Source organism: Vanellus vanellus, assembly GCF_965231255.1.
Source record: "Vanellus vanellus genome assembly, chromosome: 3".
Classification (NCBI taxonomy): domain Eukaryota; kingdom Metazoa; phylum Chordata; class Aves; order Charadriiformes; family Charadriidae; genus Vanellus; species Vanellus vanellus.
Genome location: NC_138907.1, coordinates 74502629 through 74522035, shown reverse-complemented (window position 1 = coordinate 74522035; position 19407 = coordinate 74502629). Strand labels below are relative to the sequence as shown.

The 19407-nt window shown below is 41.8% G+C and overlaps 1 protein-coding gene across 1 annotated transcript in view; it reads left to right on the top strand.

Annotated features, from left to right (window-relative positions):
* The window catches only part of NT5DC1 (5'-nucleotidase domain containing 1), a gene marked incomplete at its 3' end in the record, with an annotated part of 150548 nt that overhangs the window by 117299 nt on the left and 13842 nt on the right, over positions 1-19407 (top strand). The window contains exons 9-10 of the mRNA XM_082480729.1: positions 12200-12318; positions 13185-13343. Of these exons, the coding sequence (XP_082336855.1) occupies positions 12200-12318; positions 13185-13343 (278 nt within the window). The remainder of the gene's footprint in view (positions 1-12199; positions 12319-13184; positions 13344-19407) is intronic.

Sequence of the window (19407 nt, the reverse complement as noted above, 5' to 3'; positions counted from 1 at the left end):
GAGGAACTTATCAGTATGAACCTAATGAGGTTCAACAAAAGCAAGTGCAAGGTCCTGCACCTGGGGAAGAAGAATGCAAAGCACCAGTATAGGTTAGGGGCGGACCTGCTGGGAAGTAGCTCGGAGGAGAAGGATCTGGGGGTTGTGGTAGACAGTAAATTATCCATGGCCCAGCAATGTGCCCTTGTCACCAAAAAGGCCAATGGAATCCTGGGCTGCATAGGGAAGAGAGTGGCCAGTAGGTCGAGGGAGGAGGTCATTCTCCCCCTCTACTCTGCACTGGTGAGGCCACAACTGGAATACTGTGTTCAGTTTTGGGCTCCCCATTTCAAGAGGGACAGGGAACTGATGGAGCGAGTCCAGCAAAGAGCAACTAAGATGATTAAGGGCTTGGAGCATCTGCCTTGTGAGGAAAGGCTGAGAGAGCTGGGACTCTTTAGCCTGGAGAAGAGAAGGCTGAGGGGAGACCTTATTATGGCGTACAAGTATCTAAAGGGTGGGTTGAAGGAGGATGGAGCCAGGCTCTTTTCAATGGTTCCCAGTGACAGGACGAGGGGCAATGGGCACAAGTTAGAACACAGGAAATTCCGTTCAAATACACGGAAAAACTTCTTTACGGTGAGGGTGACAGAGCACTGGCACAGGCTGCCCAGGGAGGTTGTGGAGTCCCCTTCTCTGGAGCTTTTCAAGACCCGCCTGGATGCAGTCCTGAGTAATGTGCTCTGGGCAATCCTGCTTTAGCAGGGGAGTTGGACTAGATGATCTCTAGAGGTCCCTTCCAACTCTGAAAATTCTGTGATTCTGTGATTCTGTGACTTTGCAGGGAAAAATCATTCTTTGCATAGATCACATGTGCAAGCGATACGTGATAGAAATTGGGGGGTTTATTCATCTTCTCTGTTTAATTGGTTTCATCTGTTGGATTCAAAAGTAAGTAGATGATTAGACACAGAATTTCATAAAGAATTACCTTGTGATCTGATTTTTAATTAACCTAGAAATTGGGATTGAGGCAGTTTGTAGTAGAGCAAAAATAGAGAGTTGTGTATGGTACATTCCTGGCAGAACAAGGGCTGGCAACTCCTGCAGAAAGCTTCCCTTCAGCATAGTTTCCATGAATTTGTATTGCTGGTTTTCATTAAGAAGCTTTAGAGTTCTCTTGTGTGTTCTTCCAGAATGTCAAGCTTTTATTAAGGTTAGTCTGTAGAATTGTTTGTCGCAGAAAGCACATGTTATTTTTGTACTGCAGGCATCAGATCTGCTACTGGAAGCAAGTAGTGAAAGGAGCTGGTTAGGAAGCCCTAGAAATGAGCTGAGAACACGAGGAGAAATCATGACCAAAGCCGGGGCTGAGATCTGGTTCACTTTGATAAGATAGTGAATTTCTGCCTCAGTTTCCCAGTTTCTACATACCTAATATTTATGAAGCACCCGGGAGAACTGCAAAGCGGTAAGTGGCAGAGGAGAGCTGCAACAAATTGCAGGTGTGGATGGATTTACTGTGCACGGGGGAACTCAGGTGGGCAGAGAGTTACCCAGTTCAGGAGCAGCTCTGCCTCTCTCCGACCCACTACAGGGGAATGAAAGGTCAGAGAACACAAAACTGGAGATTTCTTGTCTGGCAAGCAATCGTGGGACGCTGCATTGTTTAGATGAGTAGCAAGTCCTCTGCAGCTGATGTTCAGAAGGGAATTAATTCTTGCGAGCTGAAAGCTCAAGAAAAGATAAAAGTGATGTGCCAGCTTCTTCCTCGCTCTCTTTGTTCTTTAATCTTTCTTTATTATTCACGTAGGACTCCAGATATCTTAAACTTCAATATGTATGTTGCATGTTTTTCTAGGTAGAGTTAGCGACCCCAGGACTTTTTATCTTCATTAGTAAACATGTTCATTCTAACCTGATTCTTATCTGCTGGGAAACCACTTTATATATTATTACTGTCCACAGATCCCAGGTGTCTCTGTGATACTGCCAGACTAAGGCTGAGCCTTCCAAGACGATTTTTTTTTTTTTTCTGGAATAATAGTAGCAAGAGATTTTATCTGAAATTCCTGCATATGGAGATCTGGCACAATGCTCTTGGTTCTGAGAAACAAGGTAAAGTGCATTTTCATGTAGACACTAAGTGGTTTTGCAAACCACACAAAATGCACAGATAAGGAACTGGAAAAGTATTATAGGAAGTGTCACGGGGATAATTTTTACTTCTTCAGGAAAGTCATTGCTACAAATCTTGCGTGTCCGTCTTCCCATCAAAGTGTAACTAAACATACTTTGCTACAAAAGAATAGTTTCCATTTTTACTTGCCATCTCCAGACTGGTTATATTGTTCTGAGATTTACCGTGACTGTTTCACACGTAAAAACTTTTCCTCTTTGTTAGAACATTAATTTCCTAACGTTTTTCATTTTATTTATTAAATATGAAATTCTACTATATCTCAACAGGTCTAATAGGAACTGGGTTTCTTGATCTTTTTCATTCTGGTGTTCCCTGATGCACCTGGCCCCACAGCAGACCTTAAAAAACATCCAAAGTCTCTGGTAGTTATTCTAACCCTGTCACACTCTTTGCCCCTCCTTTGAATTCATCCAATAACGGTGGTCCACAGGGCCATGAAATTGTCCCCAGACCTCAAGACTGAACTTGCTGTCACCTCTCTGTCTTCTGTCACAAGAACATGCCTTATCCTTCCTTTCTGCTCCCCATCTGCCACGGAACGTTCCAACAGAGAGCTTGGAGGGCACACCCTACATAGACAGGAGCTGCAAAGGGGCGAAAGAGGCACAGAGCAATGGAGAGAAGATGAAAATATTTCTTCGTTTCTCTGGCCCTCAAGAGAAGTTTTCCCACAGTCCCTCATCTCCACATTCATGGCCTGAGCAACAACACAGCGCAGTTACTCGTTCTTTTATCCAGAGTTTGCATAACTCCAGTTCTGCCTCCTGCGTCTTCATCTCATTTTGCCCCCCTGAGCCACTTAACTGGCTGTTGTTGCCACTGTACCAAAATACTTCATGAGCCTTAATATATGTACAGTCATAAGGCTTCTGATATATGGGAGCTTCTATTGACATAGGAAGCGCCTGAAGTCAAGTAGGAAGTCTGTGGCAGAACTGATGACCCCCTGTCCCAAAAGCCAGACTAATCCAGACCAAACCATGGGTGCAGCATCCTCCCCCTGTGCAGCCAACCACTATCTCCCAAACACTGGCTGCATTAGGATGCTTCTCCCGTGCTGCGCCCCAAGGACGAGCACCCATCCAAAGGACATCCTCGGACACAGCTCCCCACACCTCTCGGGCAAGGCACGTGCTCAAGGAGCCGCCTGCGGCTTGGCCATCCGGCTCCCCCACTGGCCCACGCTCCAGCACACCCATGGTCTGGGGAGGTTTCCTCATGTACGTTCTCTTTTTTCTCCTGTTTTGCTGTAACTTGGCGTAGTGCCACCTAATTACTCACCAGCGCAACTCCAAACGATTTTCTTTCTATTAAAGGTTTTCTGTTATGGACCCTAATGTGTGCATTTCTCATGGCAAGGGGGCACACCGCACAACCCCAATTTTTTTAAGGGTTTTTTTGATTTTTCCAGAAGGGATAGTAATAGTATAAAATGCAGTAGAGAATATAGTAAAAGCATCTAAATCATCCTTACTGCAATAAAATTGCAAAATCCCCATTGGGATTCATTGATGATACAGAGATATGTCTCCAAGAGGAGATTCTCTGAAGCTAAAATCAGTGTCAGGTCCTGAACTCTCTATTGGTGCTTCTTGAACATTTTCTTAAGCGAAGGGAAACAAAATATAAGGCAGAAAATATAACAGGAAAGAAAACAAAGTCTCTTTGCTACTGAACAAGAACACCCACTGTGATTGTTTTGATATTTGATTCTTTTTTGGTATGCTTGATATTCGTTCATGTTTATGATTTTAAACTATTAGTGGCGGTTTCTACATTTGCTGTTAGAAAATAGTCCTCAATACTTTAATGCCGTTATATTCTGATTATAATTAAAGATTTTTTCTTTTATTATTACTTGAAGTATTAAGTATTATTAAAAACATATAAAAATAGTCACAATTTAGTACATATATGAAGCAATGCCGAGGTAGTCTCTTCCCTGATAGCCATATTCAAATAGTTTTAATATTGCTATGATTTTTGAGCGTATAATGTAATGCTTCTCTTCTAACATGTGATAAAACAAGTCATGGCTCAACAGGAGCCAGAACCCCTCTCTCAGTATTCTCAGATCGTAGCTTTTGTTTCCGTAAAAAATTGATTATTCTAAGGCGTTCAGCTTAGTTTAGAAATATTGGGAATGAGCATACTTACCAATATATAAATAGCAGGATACCTGTGAAACACTGAGAGAATACGCTGTTTTCAAGTTCTTGCTCTTTTTTTTTTTTTTTTTTCTTTTGAGAACTTTCTCCTTTTCAAAGAGGAAACAAAATGTTTGAGCTTTTTAACCTCGGCAGAGCAGCGGGGAGATGCCCAGGCCCCAGTGGCCGGGCCCCTGCGCTCTCCCGGCTCAGCAGCACCACTGCGCCAAAGAAACTGTTGTGGGTTGAGGTGGGGTTCTTCTTTTTTAATTACTGAGCCAGAGGTTTTAATAACCGCTATCTGCAGCTACAGAATGCTCATACAGTTATTAACAGGCAGAAGGCTGGGAGGGTTTATTCTTTTATTCTTTTTTTTTTTTTTTTAATTCCTGAATTTTATTTTTTACCTGTGGAATCTTGAATCTTCAGTTATTCTTTAAAGGTTGATGTAAAGCTGCCCCCTTCAGAGGCAGCTGATATTTGGAGAGCTGGAACTTCAGACAAAATTTGTCAATGAAATTAAAGTAGGGATTTGAAGTAGTGTAACAAGTTAGGAAAAAAGAATGGAGCTTTCTTATAAATCATAACTCAACTTGGCTGTATAAATAGTTTTCATGTAAAAGTTAATGAAAATGTCTATTGTGTATTCCAGGAAAATGAATATGTGCATTAATTGTGCCTGCTCCTGTCTATTTTGCAATTATTTTGCTCTTTGAAATAACATATTTTAGGGAACTGAAAAAATAAAACACAAAGGCCCATTGCATCAGGGTCCGTATATTGCTTTATGGAGGTACATTTCTTCAGAATCAAATTGTCTATTCTGGTTTACATATATATTTTATACCTGGAGTATTACGATACAGGTTAAGAAAATCCTAGTCTTTCTGTATCTGAGGATTAAAGAACTTTTGTTCTTCTTTTTTTGGTTTTTTTTTTTTTTTTTTAATGTCTGTGGCCAAAGTAGATGATGTCAGGAAGTTTCTCCCCACCACACTGCAGTGTCAGTTTTCAGTGGGGATGAGTATGGTCCAAAAGCAAATTGCAATATGCCTTATTTCAGTAGGTATTACTAGAGAGACTTAGAGGGATAAGATAAATCGAAAGATTACAGTCTGCACAATGCAAAGAAGATGCTTTATGTGTCTCAATTTTATTTTAATTATGAAAACGGAGACATTTTTCTGAAATCACAGGTTAGGTCAGAACTGACTGGTGGCCCTCATCTCATCTTCTGTGCTTCCCTCCAACTTCTGCTTCCATCCACTCTTCAGATTTTGGTACAGCAGCGAAGCACACCTAGGAAGAAAGGTTATAGACAGTTGCTTGAACTGAAGTGCATATTCCTGAAATTATTATTTCACTTTTTTCCTCAATTACCATACCTCTCCTAACTTACTTGAGTTCAAAATGCTTTCTGGAAAATCCTGTCTCTCTCCATAATTATATAGGGATCTGTAGGATGCCTATGAGATTAATATTGATAGGGTTATTTGGGGACATTTGTATGGATATTGGGAGTTTCTCATCTATAAGGCTCCGGAGCCTTCTTACGAAACTAATGAGGTCCAAAATAAAATTGTTCTGGGGAGGGTATTTATTTCTTTTCTTGTGATTTTGTACCTCTCCGAGATCCCAATTAAATAAATAAATAAATAAACCCACAAAACAACCTTACAAAATGTGTGCAAGGAAGAAATGAAAATCTGTATTTATGTCTCCCTTACCCTTCCAAAATTAAAGTTCTCCGAGTTATAAATACAATTAAATAAAATTATGGAAAAAGCTTCACCAAATCTGCGCATAAACTACATTTAAAAATGAACTTGCAGATGAGTCATTTTCCCAAAAAGTGATTTTCCTTTTCCAAGGAAAAAAGGCCTTGCTCATATTTCATCATATCAGTCTTTTCAATAGAAATGCTTTGTTCATTAGCCAGACTGTTCTGGGAAGGTACAGAGTTAATGCTTTGATAGATTTGAAACAAATTACTAAATCTGTAGTGAGCTGTTATTTTCAGTTCCTGTAAAGCAGTAATCAAAACTTTCTAAAGAAACTTACCTGTTGATTTTTCTAAAGGAAATACTGATTTTCTTACAAACAAATACAACTTCGGCCTTGTCTTTACATAGCCTGTTGCTTGGCACAATTAAACAGTAAGGCAGATTTTAATAAAAACTGAAAAGGTTTTAGTAAAACTAAAAATGTAGAACTTTGGGTTTGTTGCTTGTTCTTTTTTTTTTTTTCTTTTTTTAATATATTTCTCTTCTCTAAGAAGTCTGTGGTTACATCCCCAGGGCATTTTGAAAAGATACTATCTTATACTTGGTTTTATCAGGCCTTTTAAATTAATGAAAGAACAGAAGTCCAGTGTGAGAAAAGGAATTGTTAGTAATTGGCTACATAACACTTATGAATTATTAGGAAGTAGTTTATTTTTTTCACAGGATGGTATCTGTAATTTTCTCTCAGCTTTATCGATGGTGTACTTTCAGAGTATTACCAGCTTTTAGTAGTACTGTTAATTAGTTCTCCATATGCATGAGCACATAAGTGTTGGGATTGCTAAGCATAAGAACGATGTATCACTGCCTATGTAAAATTAAAAATAATGTTCCAATTTTCAAAACTGAATTTTTACTGTGATTAGTTCAGCCTCTGTCTCACCAACCATAAGCCACCTAAAAGAAGGCAGAATGATGCAGGGGCAGGAAGGGGAGCTGGTCGTCAGGCTTTTTCTGGAAGAAAAAAAAAAAAAAAATCGGATTAGACAGCCAAAAAAAGAGATGGCCAAAATCACTAGTCACTTTGGGAAGCCTTAACCTTTTCTTTCAGCACATCAGGCTAAGGGAATAATTTGTTCCTTATCGCTTCCCTGCAGTCACCCGGTCAGGCAGGAGACTGGCAGGCGCTGGTGCGCGTGTCAGGCAGATGGATTTCACAGCTGCTTCCAGGGCACAGAAGTAATTCAGGGATGGCAAAACGCACCGTAATACCTGCGTGAACCCTGGAAACCACCCAGGAAAGGTGGTGGGCCTAGACATAGGAATTTGGGGTACTACTCTACAGAAGGGTGCCCATAGGGTATGAAGTTTTACACCCAGCAAGCTTCTCGGTACCTACTTTCTTCATGGAGAGCATGCCCACAGGGGAGCTCTGCAGCTTGTATCATCCCATCTCATTACCTTTACAACTGGAAGAAGCCACCAGAAAGATTTTACTTATGCAGGTCCCTTTGTCTCGACTGTACAACAATGTGGTTTCCTGCTCTGAGTGCCCTTCTGGAAAAGAGAGCTTGTGTTTCTCAAGTGAGCTCGAAATACCATCTAGAATCAGACTGTGCTTGCAAGCCAGGCTGGAACATAACCCAGCTTTCATATTAATGCCCTCGGGGCATGAAATTACATTATTTTAAATTGCAGAGAGGCATATCAGCATGATAGTTGTGGATCATAAAGTGTACTTGTTTTACAATAGCCCCCTGACGTGATAACCAGGGCTTCGGTGTGCCGAACACACATACCCATCTGGGCTGAGCACCCGCGCGCCATGAGAGCCCACCAGAACTGCGCATCGGGAGGGAGAGGCAAGAGCAGGTACCGGCACGAGCAGCGACAGAGTCACCCCATGCTTTTATTCCACTGCACAGTTCAAAGGAACAAAAGATATCAGGAACCCTAATAACCGGTCTAACTAGGTTTGTATGGAAACGAGCGTTTGGAGACGTTTGGCAAGCGTCAGGAGAAAGACGGGCAGGCTGAAGAAGGGGCTGCTGGGGAGCTGCGCACACACCGCGGTTGCCCCTAGCGCATCTTCGGCTGGCACAACCTCTGGGCACCTGGAGTTGCTTTCTTACCCTCCTCTCTGCCCATTCAAGTAGGTGCGACTCGGGCTCTCGGGTGAGTCACTCGCCAGTCCTCGCCCCGGCATGTGACCAACACTGGCCATAGGGCTCCCAACTGGAGGAGCCGTGCAGCATGGTGGCCTCGGGGGTGGGAAGCTGATGAAAGTTGGCCTCAGTGTAGGTGTGGCTGAGTGTAGGTGAATAAAAGTCGAAATGTAAATTCGCCCTCACCTCTTAGCTTCTCTCTTAACCTTGGGCTTGCCAAACGAGAGCCTGGTCCCACGGGCTGGGGTTTAACAGCGTAAACGCCAGCCAGGTTAGGGATAGACCTCCAGGTTCAGCCCCTGGGCTGAACGTGCAGTGCGGACACCACCTGAGCACGGCACGTGTTTAGGTTTCCATCTGGGCAGGTATAACCCATAAACGGATAGCAAAGCAGACGGCAGTAAGCAAGTGTGTGCGGAGTCTTTCCCAAGGAGCGACTCTGTGCCAAAGTAAATTACCATCAGTTGTCATTTAAATGGGAGTAAGCTTCACTGATTACTTTTTGCATATTCATTCAGAATGAAACCAGGCGTTCCTCAGCCCGTGTTACAAACCTGCAACACGCTTTTAAAGGCAGGCAAGAAAATTCTCACAAGAAAAAGGATATTGAGTCTTGTTAGTAAATTGGTTTATCTGAAAAAAACATAGCTGCTAATGGTGACAGGAGTGCCTTTCTGAATCAGAAAACATTTCCCAAGTTGTTAGACACACCAATATGCAAATTGCCATTCCAGCAATATTAATATTGCCCCAGCATGAGTCAAGCTTTGGTTGTTGTTTTTAAAAAGGAATAGTAACTTCCCCTCAGGAAAACTGCTCTGAATCACTGTTGAGGTTTGGGCGAGTGTTTTAATAGATTTTCTGGATTTAATTATTTTAGTTTTACTTGCTTGCTACCTTTACATTTCTTGTTGTGGCACGTTTTCGGTCTACAGCCAGGAATCTGGGTTGCAGTGATATATTAGACTTCAGAAGGAAGCAAGTTGCTCTATCTAAATCATCTGAGAAATTCTTTTTGGTTATCCAGTCTGTTTGAAATTGTCAGGACATCTCCTTTTCCTCCCAGCTTATAAGACCCTGAAGCATTAGCATCCCCACCTATATATGTGTTGCTTCCTGCTGAAGGAATATTTATAACATTTCTGACCTTTGAATGAACTTGTACGAATCAATAACAGCAAAGTGAAAGGAAGGTCGGCAGTAGTTTTCCTCCTGTCTGAGTGTAGCCAGTGTTAGGCTTGGAATATCGAAAATATATAATACCATAATCGCATTTATGCAGCATTTTTGCGGGAAATTTGCAGATGGCTTCAGCGCCGTCATGTAACTGCTATCTGAAGGATACAAGGCCAGACCCAATGGTGTCATTAATGGGTTTTTAAGTAGTTGCGTATCAACTTTTACATGGCAGAGCTACTACGAGAGGCCTTAAGAGCCAGTGTTGAAGGATAATCTTCCTGACAATATTTTGCCACAGGGACAGTGTAAGTGGATTAGAAACCCTTCTCGTCAATGACGTACTGCAACTGAAACACCATTAATTTCTTCATACTTCAGATTACAGAAATAAAATTGACAGAGTCACCCCTACGCGTGTGAGCACAAGCAGCCACATGAGGTGGTTCAAGACAAGGTTTGCCAGTTCAGAGTCATTATCCCTATAACCCTACAACTCAAATATTACCAAAGACCTTTCCTAAGTCCGCAGATTTCTGAAGCTCCTTCCAAAATCAAGGTGTTCCCATAATGAATTAGACATCTCAATGCTGTTTGCTGCCTCCAAGCATAGAGGAGGAAACCAGGTTTTGAAATTTCCCTTCATTCACTGCCTAAAAGCGAAGTTCCTAACTTGATTAAATCCTTTCCTTCTCCAGAGCTGTCACCTCTGCAAAGTGCTGCTTGCGCTCTCTTTTGCCTACCAAGGCATCCTGGCCAAATAGTTCAGACTGTAACTGTAAATTAGAAGCCTAAATTCCGGATGCGTCAGGTTAAGTGAGATGAATCCCATTGCTAGGGGTGACAGTAATAGATCTCACAGAGTGAGAGATCTTCTACCTTGTAATTAGAGTGAATTTTTTTGGTCAAGACTGCCCCTCCTACCTTTCCATAGAGGCAGCAAAGCAAGGTCTTGCTCTTTGCTGGAGCCTTCTGGTGCTGCTTCAATACATAGGGCTCCTATTCACAAACGCAATCTTGTGATTCAGAAAATCCCACTCATAATAGCTCCATTTTTCTCCAATATTTTCCTGACTGACTGAACGGAGAGACAATGATAGCTATGCAAACCTTTACAAATTTCGAGAAATTTTGGATAGCAGCTGAAAAAAGTTGTTTTCGTAGTTTCTTTTTCTATGTCTAAATTGTCTGAAGAATGTGTGTAGTTGTTCAGGCAGCCTTACAAATGTGTCTAAAAATACAGGGAAAATAAAAAAAATTTGCCAAAGTTTGACAATTTCTGTTTGATCAAAAGTTGTTTGGTGAAAAGTATTTCTAAAGTCAGGAAATTATTTTTTTTATGGATGCTATCATTCTTATTATTATTATTATCATCATTAGCTGTCTAAAGAAGAACAAAGGAAAAGACATTTCCACACAAGATCTGCGTGAATTGTTAGTGTCAACTTCGAATTTCCTTGTTTTTTCCTAGTTTATAAAACACCCTTAATATAGAATTGTTTCGTCTGAGAATAAATTCTGTATTTATTCAAATTCTTAGATTCGTATCATTGAAGAATGACTTACTGCCTCTCTCCACATACCTAATTTCCTCTTTTTGCTTCTTTTTTTTATTTCTTTCAAGGACCAATGTACTGCACCATGTACATCTTCAGGGCTCTTAGACATAAAGCTGTCTTGTCATTTCGCTGTTTTCCAAAATTTGCATTCCAGCTTTCAGCAGTCTCTAACCAAATGAAGTTTACTCTCTCTCAGTCTTCTTCCTAACAGATTTTAAGTGCTCAAAAAAATTCTATAAAGCTGGAGAAAAACAAGTCCTAATGTTACACCTAAGTCCAATCAAAGTACTGTATTGGCTTCTAACCGCTGTCTCTAGCATAAAAAATACGACATGTTTGACTGAGACTGAATAACAAAATCACCCTTTTGTTTAAACACTTCAATAGACAGAAGACACTAATAATATTTCTGATTAAATTCTAGTTTATCGGTTCACTAAGTGTAGTATTTTGGCTCCAGCAAGAAGCTAAAAGGAGTTCATCTGGCAATAGCACATGGATGTGAATGAGCAATAAGGTTGCGTGGACACCAGGACAGATCCAGCTGCTTTGGGACCAGCTAGAAATGAAGCCTGTGGCACAGCTGGGTGATGATGGGGGAGGGGGAGTGGGGTGTTCAGCTTCTACTGATTTTTCCAATTCACTGACAGCTCCCAGTGTGGCTATATGGCAATGTGGATTACACCACCAGCAGCAATATTGTCTGCTCGTCGTTTCTTCAAGACTGGATGATAACTGGAACTGCTTGTGCTGATCTAAGGCTGGCGATTGCCCATAAGAGCTGCCTCAGTCTGTTTTGTTGTATTTATATCAGTGTTTATAAGCGGTAGGTAATTTGTCTGTGGGGAAAGGTACATTCTGGCTCTTACAGCCTGTCTTATTTCATAGTTTCACCTTAGGTCTGTAGCAGCTCCTCCATCGATCTGGGCAGTGTGGCTTTCTGCCCTCACTGCTGCAGTGTTTGGGATACAAAGCCCATGGCTTTCATTCTTCAGCTCTTCTGTAGCCCTGGCAGATGAGGTTCAGCTGCTTCTTTTCTCACAAATCTCTGCCTACCCCCAGCTACCAAACACCCAGGCTGATCCCGCAGTCAGTACCAGGACTTGAGCCAGACACCGGAGCTGCTTTAATGTCAAAATAGACCATGATCTCCAAGCTGTGCACAGGCAGCTTCTCGCAGGTCTCACGGATACAGGAGCGTGGGCTGCTCTCACTAACAGCGAGCGATTTTGCTTGGTGATTTCAGAGAATGACGAGGAGCAGGAGGCTCTGCTGTCACTGGACAAGCCTGGCTGGTATTCCCAAGGTAACGCTATCCAGCTTTATGAACTACTGAAGAAGATGACTGACAAGTTGGATCCCAAGGTATGTTACAAGTGAGAGTACATCTTTCTGAAAATACCCTGTTTCAGTCTAAAATTCTCCGGACCAGCTTTCATTAAAGCTATTGATGGGATCGGTCACAAATTATTGTTCTGGTTATGCTTGCTGTTGTCTCACAGGCTGCGGTCCAGAACTGGAAGCAGCATATAAGTCTCCTTATCGGTAGAATATGTAAACTTTTTACATGTTTTATTCTGTGTGCATGGTCATGCATTTCGGCAGCTTTGGGGGGACTCAGATTGTCATCAATCATCATCAGTCATCAACAATCTTCCTGCGGAAACAGATCAAATAGATTAAAAGGTGGCATCAGTGAAAAAGAGGATAACGTTGTTTGAATTACAGGTCTGGATGGGTGAAAATGCACCTGGAGATTGGGGAGGCACCTTTTCCCCAGTGGATAAACTACCCCCTGGGCACACAAGAGTTTTGAGTCACCGAGAGATGCTCCGCGTTCTCCCTTGTTTCCAAAATTGTCCGACGTTCATTCCTGCATTTTAGTGTATTTTCTTGGCAGTGTTTTCCACTGCTTCCTGGCAGGCTATTGCTGTCAGTCAAAAATCTCAGCAGCGTCCCGCCTGCCGGTCGCAGCCGGGCATCCCTGTGCAACGTCCGTACAGGGTGAGAGCCAGGAGGGTGAGCAAGGCCAGCCTTGTCCTTACGGAGCTGGTTGAAGATAAAACCCCAAACTGTGACATTAATCAGATCTCTGTGTGTCATGGCCAACTGTAAACACGGAGGAATTTTTATTATGTTGTTGTAGACCTCTTTTTCTCTCTCTGTGAAATACAGTTTGCTTGTGTTTTCCTTGTATACAACGAACTTTTAATTTGCTGCTTCCCTCGTAGGTTGTTTATTTTGGTGACAGCATGCACTCAGATATTTTCCCAGCACGTCACTATAGCAACTGGGAAACTGTCTTCATCTTAGAGGAACTTCTAGAGGACAAAGTTATGGCACCTGCAGAGACTGAATCTGAGCCCTTAGAGAAGAAAGGAAAATATGAGGTAAGGGTTCCTTGCAGATGTTTCCTGGAAAGGAAGAAAGTAAGTTACAAAAAAGCCTCGTGCCACCTGCCCTGAGAATGAGCCTCCTTATCTTACCGGGCTGCTGGCAGCATCAGCATCCCTCACAGATGTATCCCTCGCAGAGGTACCCTCCTGCCCACACTGGGAGGTACAGCCCTGTCCCAGCTCAGCTTTGCAGTGGGTGACACAGAGCCTCCACCCGCAGCTAAACCGCAGACCTCAGAAAAAGAGCTGTATGTGCAGTCCCTTAACCAAAAACCATAGTCTTCTTTTCAGTAACAGGAACCTGCCCTGAGTCCCACGAGGAGAAATTTCATGGCTGCTTATCACAGGTCCAACGCCTGAACTCCGCCGAGTTTGTGACATTTCCCTGCATGTCGTGGACACCTGTAAAACGGAGGAATTTTTATGAGATTGTTTTGAAGCTCTCTTTCTCTCTCGGTGAAATAGTTTGCTTGTACTTTCGTTCTATACAAAGAACTTTTAATTTGCTGCTTACTTCATAGGTTGTTTGTTTCGGTGACAGCTGGGCTCGGATGAGAGGGACTGTTTTGAAGTCTGGTCCAATGCAGACTACTGATAGTTACCTCCGATAAATAAAGTGATTTTCAGGTTGATCGCAGCTGGGAAGCAGGGCCTTAGCACAACTGCCACACTCTAATTCCCCCACAGACGGTGGAAGGTTACTGTGGTTTATCTTTCTCTCCGCTGCCGAAGAACAAAGTAGACAGGGAATGGTGCTCTTATGGCCAAGGCGGCAGCGTTGTACCTCCAGCATGTCCTATGTAGGAACTACAGTGCAGCCTCGCTATCCGTTTGCAGTGTTTCTTCTTGTCTTATATGTTCCTAAATAAATAGGTCGTTTTCTTCTAAATGCAGAGACATATATATGCTTTTTGCACTTTGCTTTGAAAAGCACTTAACCATTTTTTTCTTTTTAAATAATTACTCTTTGCGATTAAAAAGTTAACTTACTGATAGGAAGTTTTTTTGTGGGGTGCTTTTGTACTAGAGATGTTTTTAATCTAAGAAGCATTTTAAAAGCCCCTGGTTTTTATGGAGAAAAGGATACATCTTGAGTGGAACTAAACCAATATAGATGTGACATCAGTTTCTCTGCTTTTTTTAACAGACGTAGCTAATATTTTCCCCCACTATCCTGATTTCTAAACTAAGATCAGACAAGGATATTTCAGTCACTGAAATAAGGAAATTAATGTTTAGGCTTTTTCCTGGGTTGTAGGAAAAACAAAAACAAAAACAAAAACAAAAACAAAACAAAAACAAAAACAAAACAAACAAAAAAAAAATTCAGACAAACAAACTCTCCTATAAAGAATAATGTGTTTCTCAGTGAGGAGGGAGGGAGGGGGGGCAGCGAAGAGGGAGTAGTAGTACTACATAGGTTAATATAATTTGATTTAATTAATTAATGTTATAAAAATAACTCATTCTCCTCCATAAATTTGTTCATTGTCTGACTGGACACTCTGCTGCACTGCTGCATAGGACTTGCATCTCTGTAAGGTTTGGGGTTTTTTATTCAACCATGGTTTCTTAAGCATGTTCAATATATGCTTTGGATGCACACCTTTTTAAACAGACAGACAGAATATTTTTTTTCCTGGAAGTACAAAGAAAGGGTTATTGAGTGATGTGTTTCTAAGCCCTCGATGATGATTTTGTTTTCTTTTGTTGCAATACCTCTGGTCGACTGCGCACAAGATCCATCTTCTCTATCGCTGCAGTTATCACGCAGAAAATTGGGACTTTTAGACAGGTGCTTGACATTTCACTCAGGCTGTGGTATTCCCGATAAGACATTGCAGTGTCTCGGGGGGACACCACCCCTGCCACGCACAACCCCTGTTCAGTTTACATCCGCTACCCCTGACAGCAAGCAAGCAAGGGAGAAATGAATCGCGTTGATTAAAGGAACCTGAACCAGGGGGGCCGTGGCGGGTCAGGGGTGTTATTTCATTACCACGCTGCTCACTGGAGTCTGAACAACAGGTCACATCCATATCTCTGCAGTTGACTGGACACCACTAACTTAACAGGACTAGTTCAAAGGGACTCCCTTTACAAGCCTATGAAAGTTTTATTTTCATTCCCCTAATCAACTTCTCCCATTAACCCTTTGGTTAAGAGGGGAGAAAAGCCAATTCAAAGGATTGTACAAAGTCAGGTGTTTTGGGAAAACTAGTCACTAACAGATTATATTTAGTCTTGTTCATCAGCCTTATCATTCATTGGCAATAAAAAAAAAAATACGCTACCGTTGCAGATTTGCCATGCCATGCCACGTGTACAGAAGGGGACTGAAAATGTAATACAAGATGCGATCTCGTATTATCTTTACAAAATATTATTAAAAATCTTCTATCAATCTTTACAAAATATTATTAAAGAAATAGAGTATTAGTTCTAATTTCCAATTGCATCTTTCAGAAAGAAATTACAAAAACCTGTTTTCAGTTGTTTGACTGGTATGTCATCACTAATGGAGAGAGAGGAAGAAAACAACCTCCTCACACACAAACTGGGAGGCTAGTAATTTCCATTTTCATTAGCAGTTTTTGTCTTTTCCCTTCAATTAAATGCATGATAGAAGCCAGATACACATAACTGTGAAATTATGGTAACTGCAGTCCTTTCAAGTATATGAGTCATAAATGAATGAGCAAGAGAATAGCAAACTAAAAACTATTCATGCAATTACTTGGCTCCTAAGTGAATTGCAGCATGCGGGGGGGATGGGGGGGGGGGGGGGGGGGGGGCGGGAATACCAAGCATTGTGTTGAAATAAGATTCCCCCCAGATTTGGGGGCTTGTTTGCTTGGCTGGAGGCTTTGTTTTTGCCTTCTGTTCTTTAAATGTGTGATCAATTCTATCAATGAAAGCTCAAAGAAAAGCTGGAATTTGTCCCAGGATTTCGAGGGAAATTATTACAGAGGAGCTAGTCAGTGTGTAAAAACCTTGGGCTATAGGAATGAATGGAGCAGAAATTGAAGAATGTATTGGCAGATATAGATGATATTTTTGCAGTTAGAAGGAAACACTGGTTTTTACAGTATTGCCTAGAGACTGGTTTGTTGGGGGGGTCAGAGCCTTTAACCTCCCCAAATTTCCCTGACTCCCTCAGTATGACCTTAGACGAGGGCTAATTACTCTGTGCCTTTTGGCTCTGTTTGTCTCTTTATTCCTGTTTATCTTTAACACAAATCTAACAGTACTTTCAGGAACAACCTGATGGGCTGTTGTGAAGCCTGGTGAGTTAAAGCAATAACTTTAAAGCAATAATCTTAAAGCAATATCCTGAAGTGAAACACATTTTATTTTAAAGGAAATCTGCTTATAGTGATCCATGTTGTAGTTTAGCTACAATAACTGAGTGAAACGTTTTATATGTGCACATGACTTGTGGGGGGCAGGTTCTGTGCAAAAGTCAGAGCAGTGGCAGGCTTGCCCATTTGCACTCCCAGTGTGGCTGTGTTATTCAGGGACAAGTGGTTGTTGTGATCAGCACAGCTGTGCTGGCAGAAACAACTCAAATACTTTCCGCTACACCGGCAAAAACATATTTTGAACATTGATTTATATTTTTTTTCTGGCCCTACGAGTCAGTGGTGATGTTACTACCTTGGCCCAAAGCATACAGCCATCAGTCGTATCAGATGCAGTAAAGCAATCCTAGTGCTCTGCGCTTGGTACAAAGACGATGGCATAGATGGCAAATTTCCACCTAAATAATGCCTTTATAAAATATTAACAGCTTGATTTTTCACTCCTGTCTCCTTTACAGCCTTCTTTCTTTCATCTCTTTACCAAATGTAGGAAGACTTCAGAGCTCAGCTCCCTGCCTCTTTGTAATTTAAAAAGGTCGTCTGTAAGCTGACAAATCAGTGTTACCCAAGGGTCCTGTTAACAGATTCTGTCTGCTCTGTTAGCAGGCCCTGTTTGTCTGCCGTTAATAAAGCAAAGGTGATAGTAAGTATTCCAAGTGGTTTCACTTAGTGGAAAGCCCTGGGACTTGGGGAACTGCTGGTACCATCATTATTTCTCTGAAGTCCAGACGTAGTCTAGGATGCTTTGTACCCTCAACTGACACAATCAACATCTGACCTGCTACTGTCTGACTAATACGCCTGAGAGCAACACCACCTGCTTGGGGCTTTTGCATAAGAAAGGGGGATTACTCAGCACTTCCCAGGATCTCCGGTCCTGCTGTGAGAGCAAACCCCATGTCTGGGGACTGCAGGAGCGGCTGGTGGTGCACCTTCCAGAGCTCCTGAGCCCCACTGTTGAATGTGTGCCTCCAGGCGCATGAGGAGTAGCAATGTTGATAGGGGACTTTTGCCTCATGTCGCAGATGTATAGATTCGTGATACGTGGTCTGTCCTTCATTGCAGGCTATGTATGCCGCAGATAAGATATGCACATCTTCTAGACATCAGTTAGGGATGGTAGGGGAAGTGACGTCAGATGCGTCCTAAGGATGTGGGCAAAGTTTTGACAGCTCTTTTCAGAGTTGAGATCAAGATGTAGCCTACCACACCACCTGTCATATGGAGATAAGACAGTAGCAAAATGATGGGATTTCTCTACCAGGTGACTTGATGACAACTCTCATATCTAACTGAGCTTGAGCTGTAAATCCAAAACTTAACTCCTTCGTCCTTAGTAAGGAAGAAATTCCCACTCTGAGAATCCGACCTCTGAAAAAATCAATCCATTTCCCAAGATTGCAGTTTTAATTACCTGTTGAACCAATCATACATTTTAAAAAGCAGAAACCTCAGATTTTTTTCTCTTGTCAATAAACAAGGCTCTGTCGTTTGTGCAAATGCTTATGTAGGCCAGAACTGGGGTTGTTTTGATTAATCACCTGAACAGCTGTAACGGCCTTAGGAATTTTCTGCATGTGTCATACAGCTGGCAAATGGATTTTAATTCATCATAGCATCTACATTTAATTATAACTGATGTCAAGTCCTGGGATTTGCACAGAAAAATAATATTTGGCAAAAAAAAACCAGTAAGATGCTGTCCCTGTGTGTAAGGCAAAAAAAAAACCCAAACCACAAAAGAGCCCACCCCTTAAGTTAACTGCTTTTTTTGAAACAAGATATGGGGTTTTTTTGCAACCTGTTTACATCAGAAGACAAACCAATATCTATGTTTTTCTAAATCAAATCAGTACTTCCTCCCCACCCCTAGCTATGCTCAGAGAAAAAAACGTTACACAGAATCACAAAAAGAATGGCTCTGTGTTTACTGACGTGGTCTGTTCAGCTGGATCAACAGCTTTCTTGTGATCAAAAGCCACGGACCTCTGTCATAATCACATATTATTCCAGCAGATTCTCAAAACGATTAAGAAAGCGATTAAATGGAAAATAAAGAACATAGTTCACGGATCTGGAGGTACACGCTAGCATATCTGTTCTTCTATGCTTTGCTGGTCTGAAAAGATACTTTGCACACAAATGACTTGAACAGATTTTATATAGCGTAGTTCACAGTTTTGTTTTCCATTTTTTCATCTTTCTGTAGAGGCCTCCTGGAGCTTTTTCTGGCTGCTCATGGCAATATATAGCGGGTTTCAAGATGAACTGCTAAAAAAAAATCAGTTTTCCCAATGCTACTTTAATGCTTTCTTTAAAACATAATGAGTCTACATGTTGTTGTCTGAAAATATACATGAAAAAGAAACAATTTTTCACAATTTGCTTGGCAACTGAATGGCTCTCCGTGGATCCCGAGGCTCTGTTCTCACTCATTCCTCAGCTCAGAAACAGATGACACGACACAGGTGGCATGATGCATCCTTCATAGTGACTCCATCCAGCACCGGGAGACTCCTTTCTCCCAGGAGGAGTCCCAGGCTAGGTTACAGTCTGTGCCACAGCTACTCAGCTTCTCCAGCAGAGAAAGGCAGCGGGCTATTTACACTATTGAAAACAGAAGAACGGGGAAAAGAGAAGATTTTTTAAGGGAAAAATATTTGAAGCCAACTTTTTATGTCCTAGGCAATCCATAA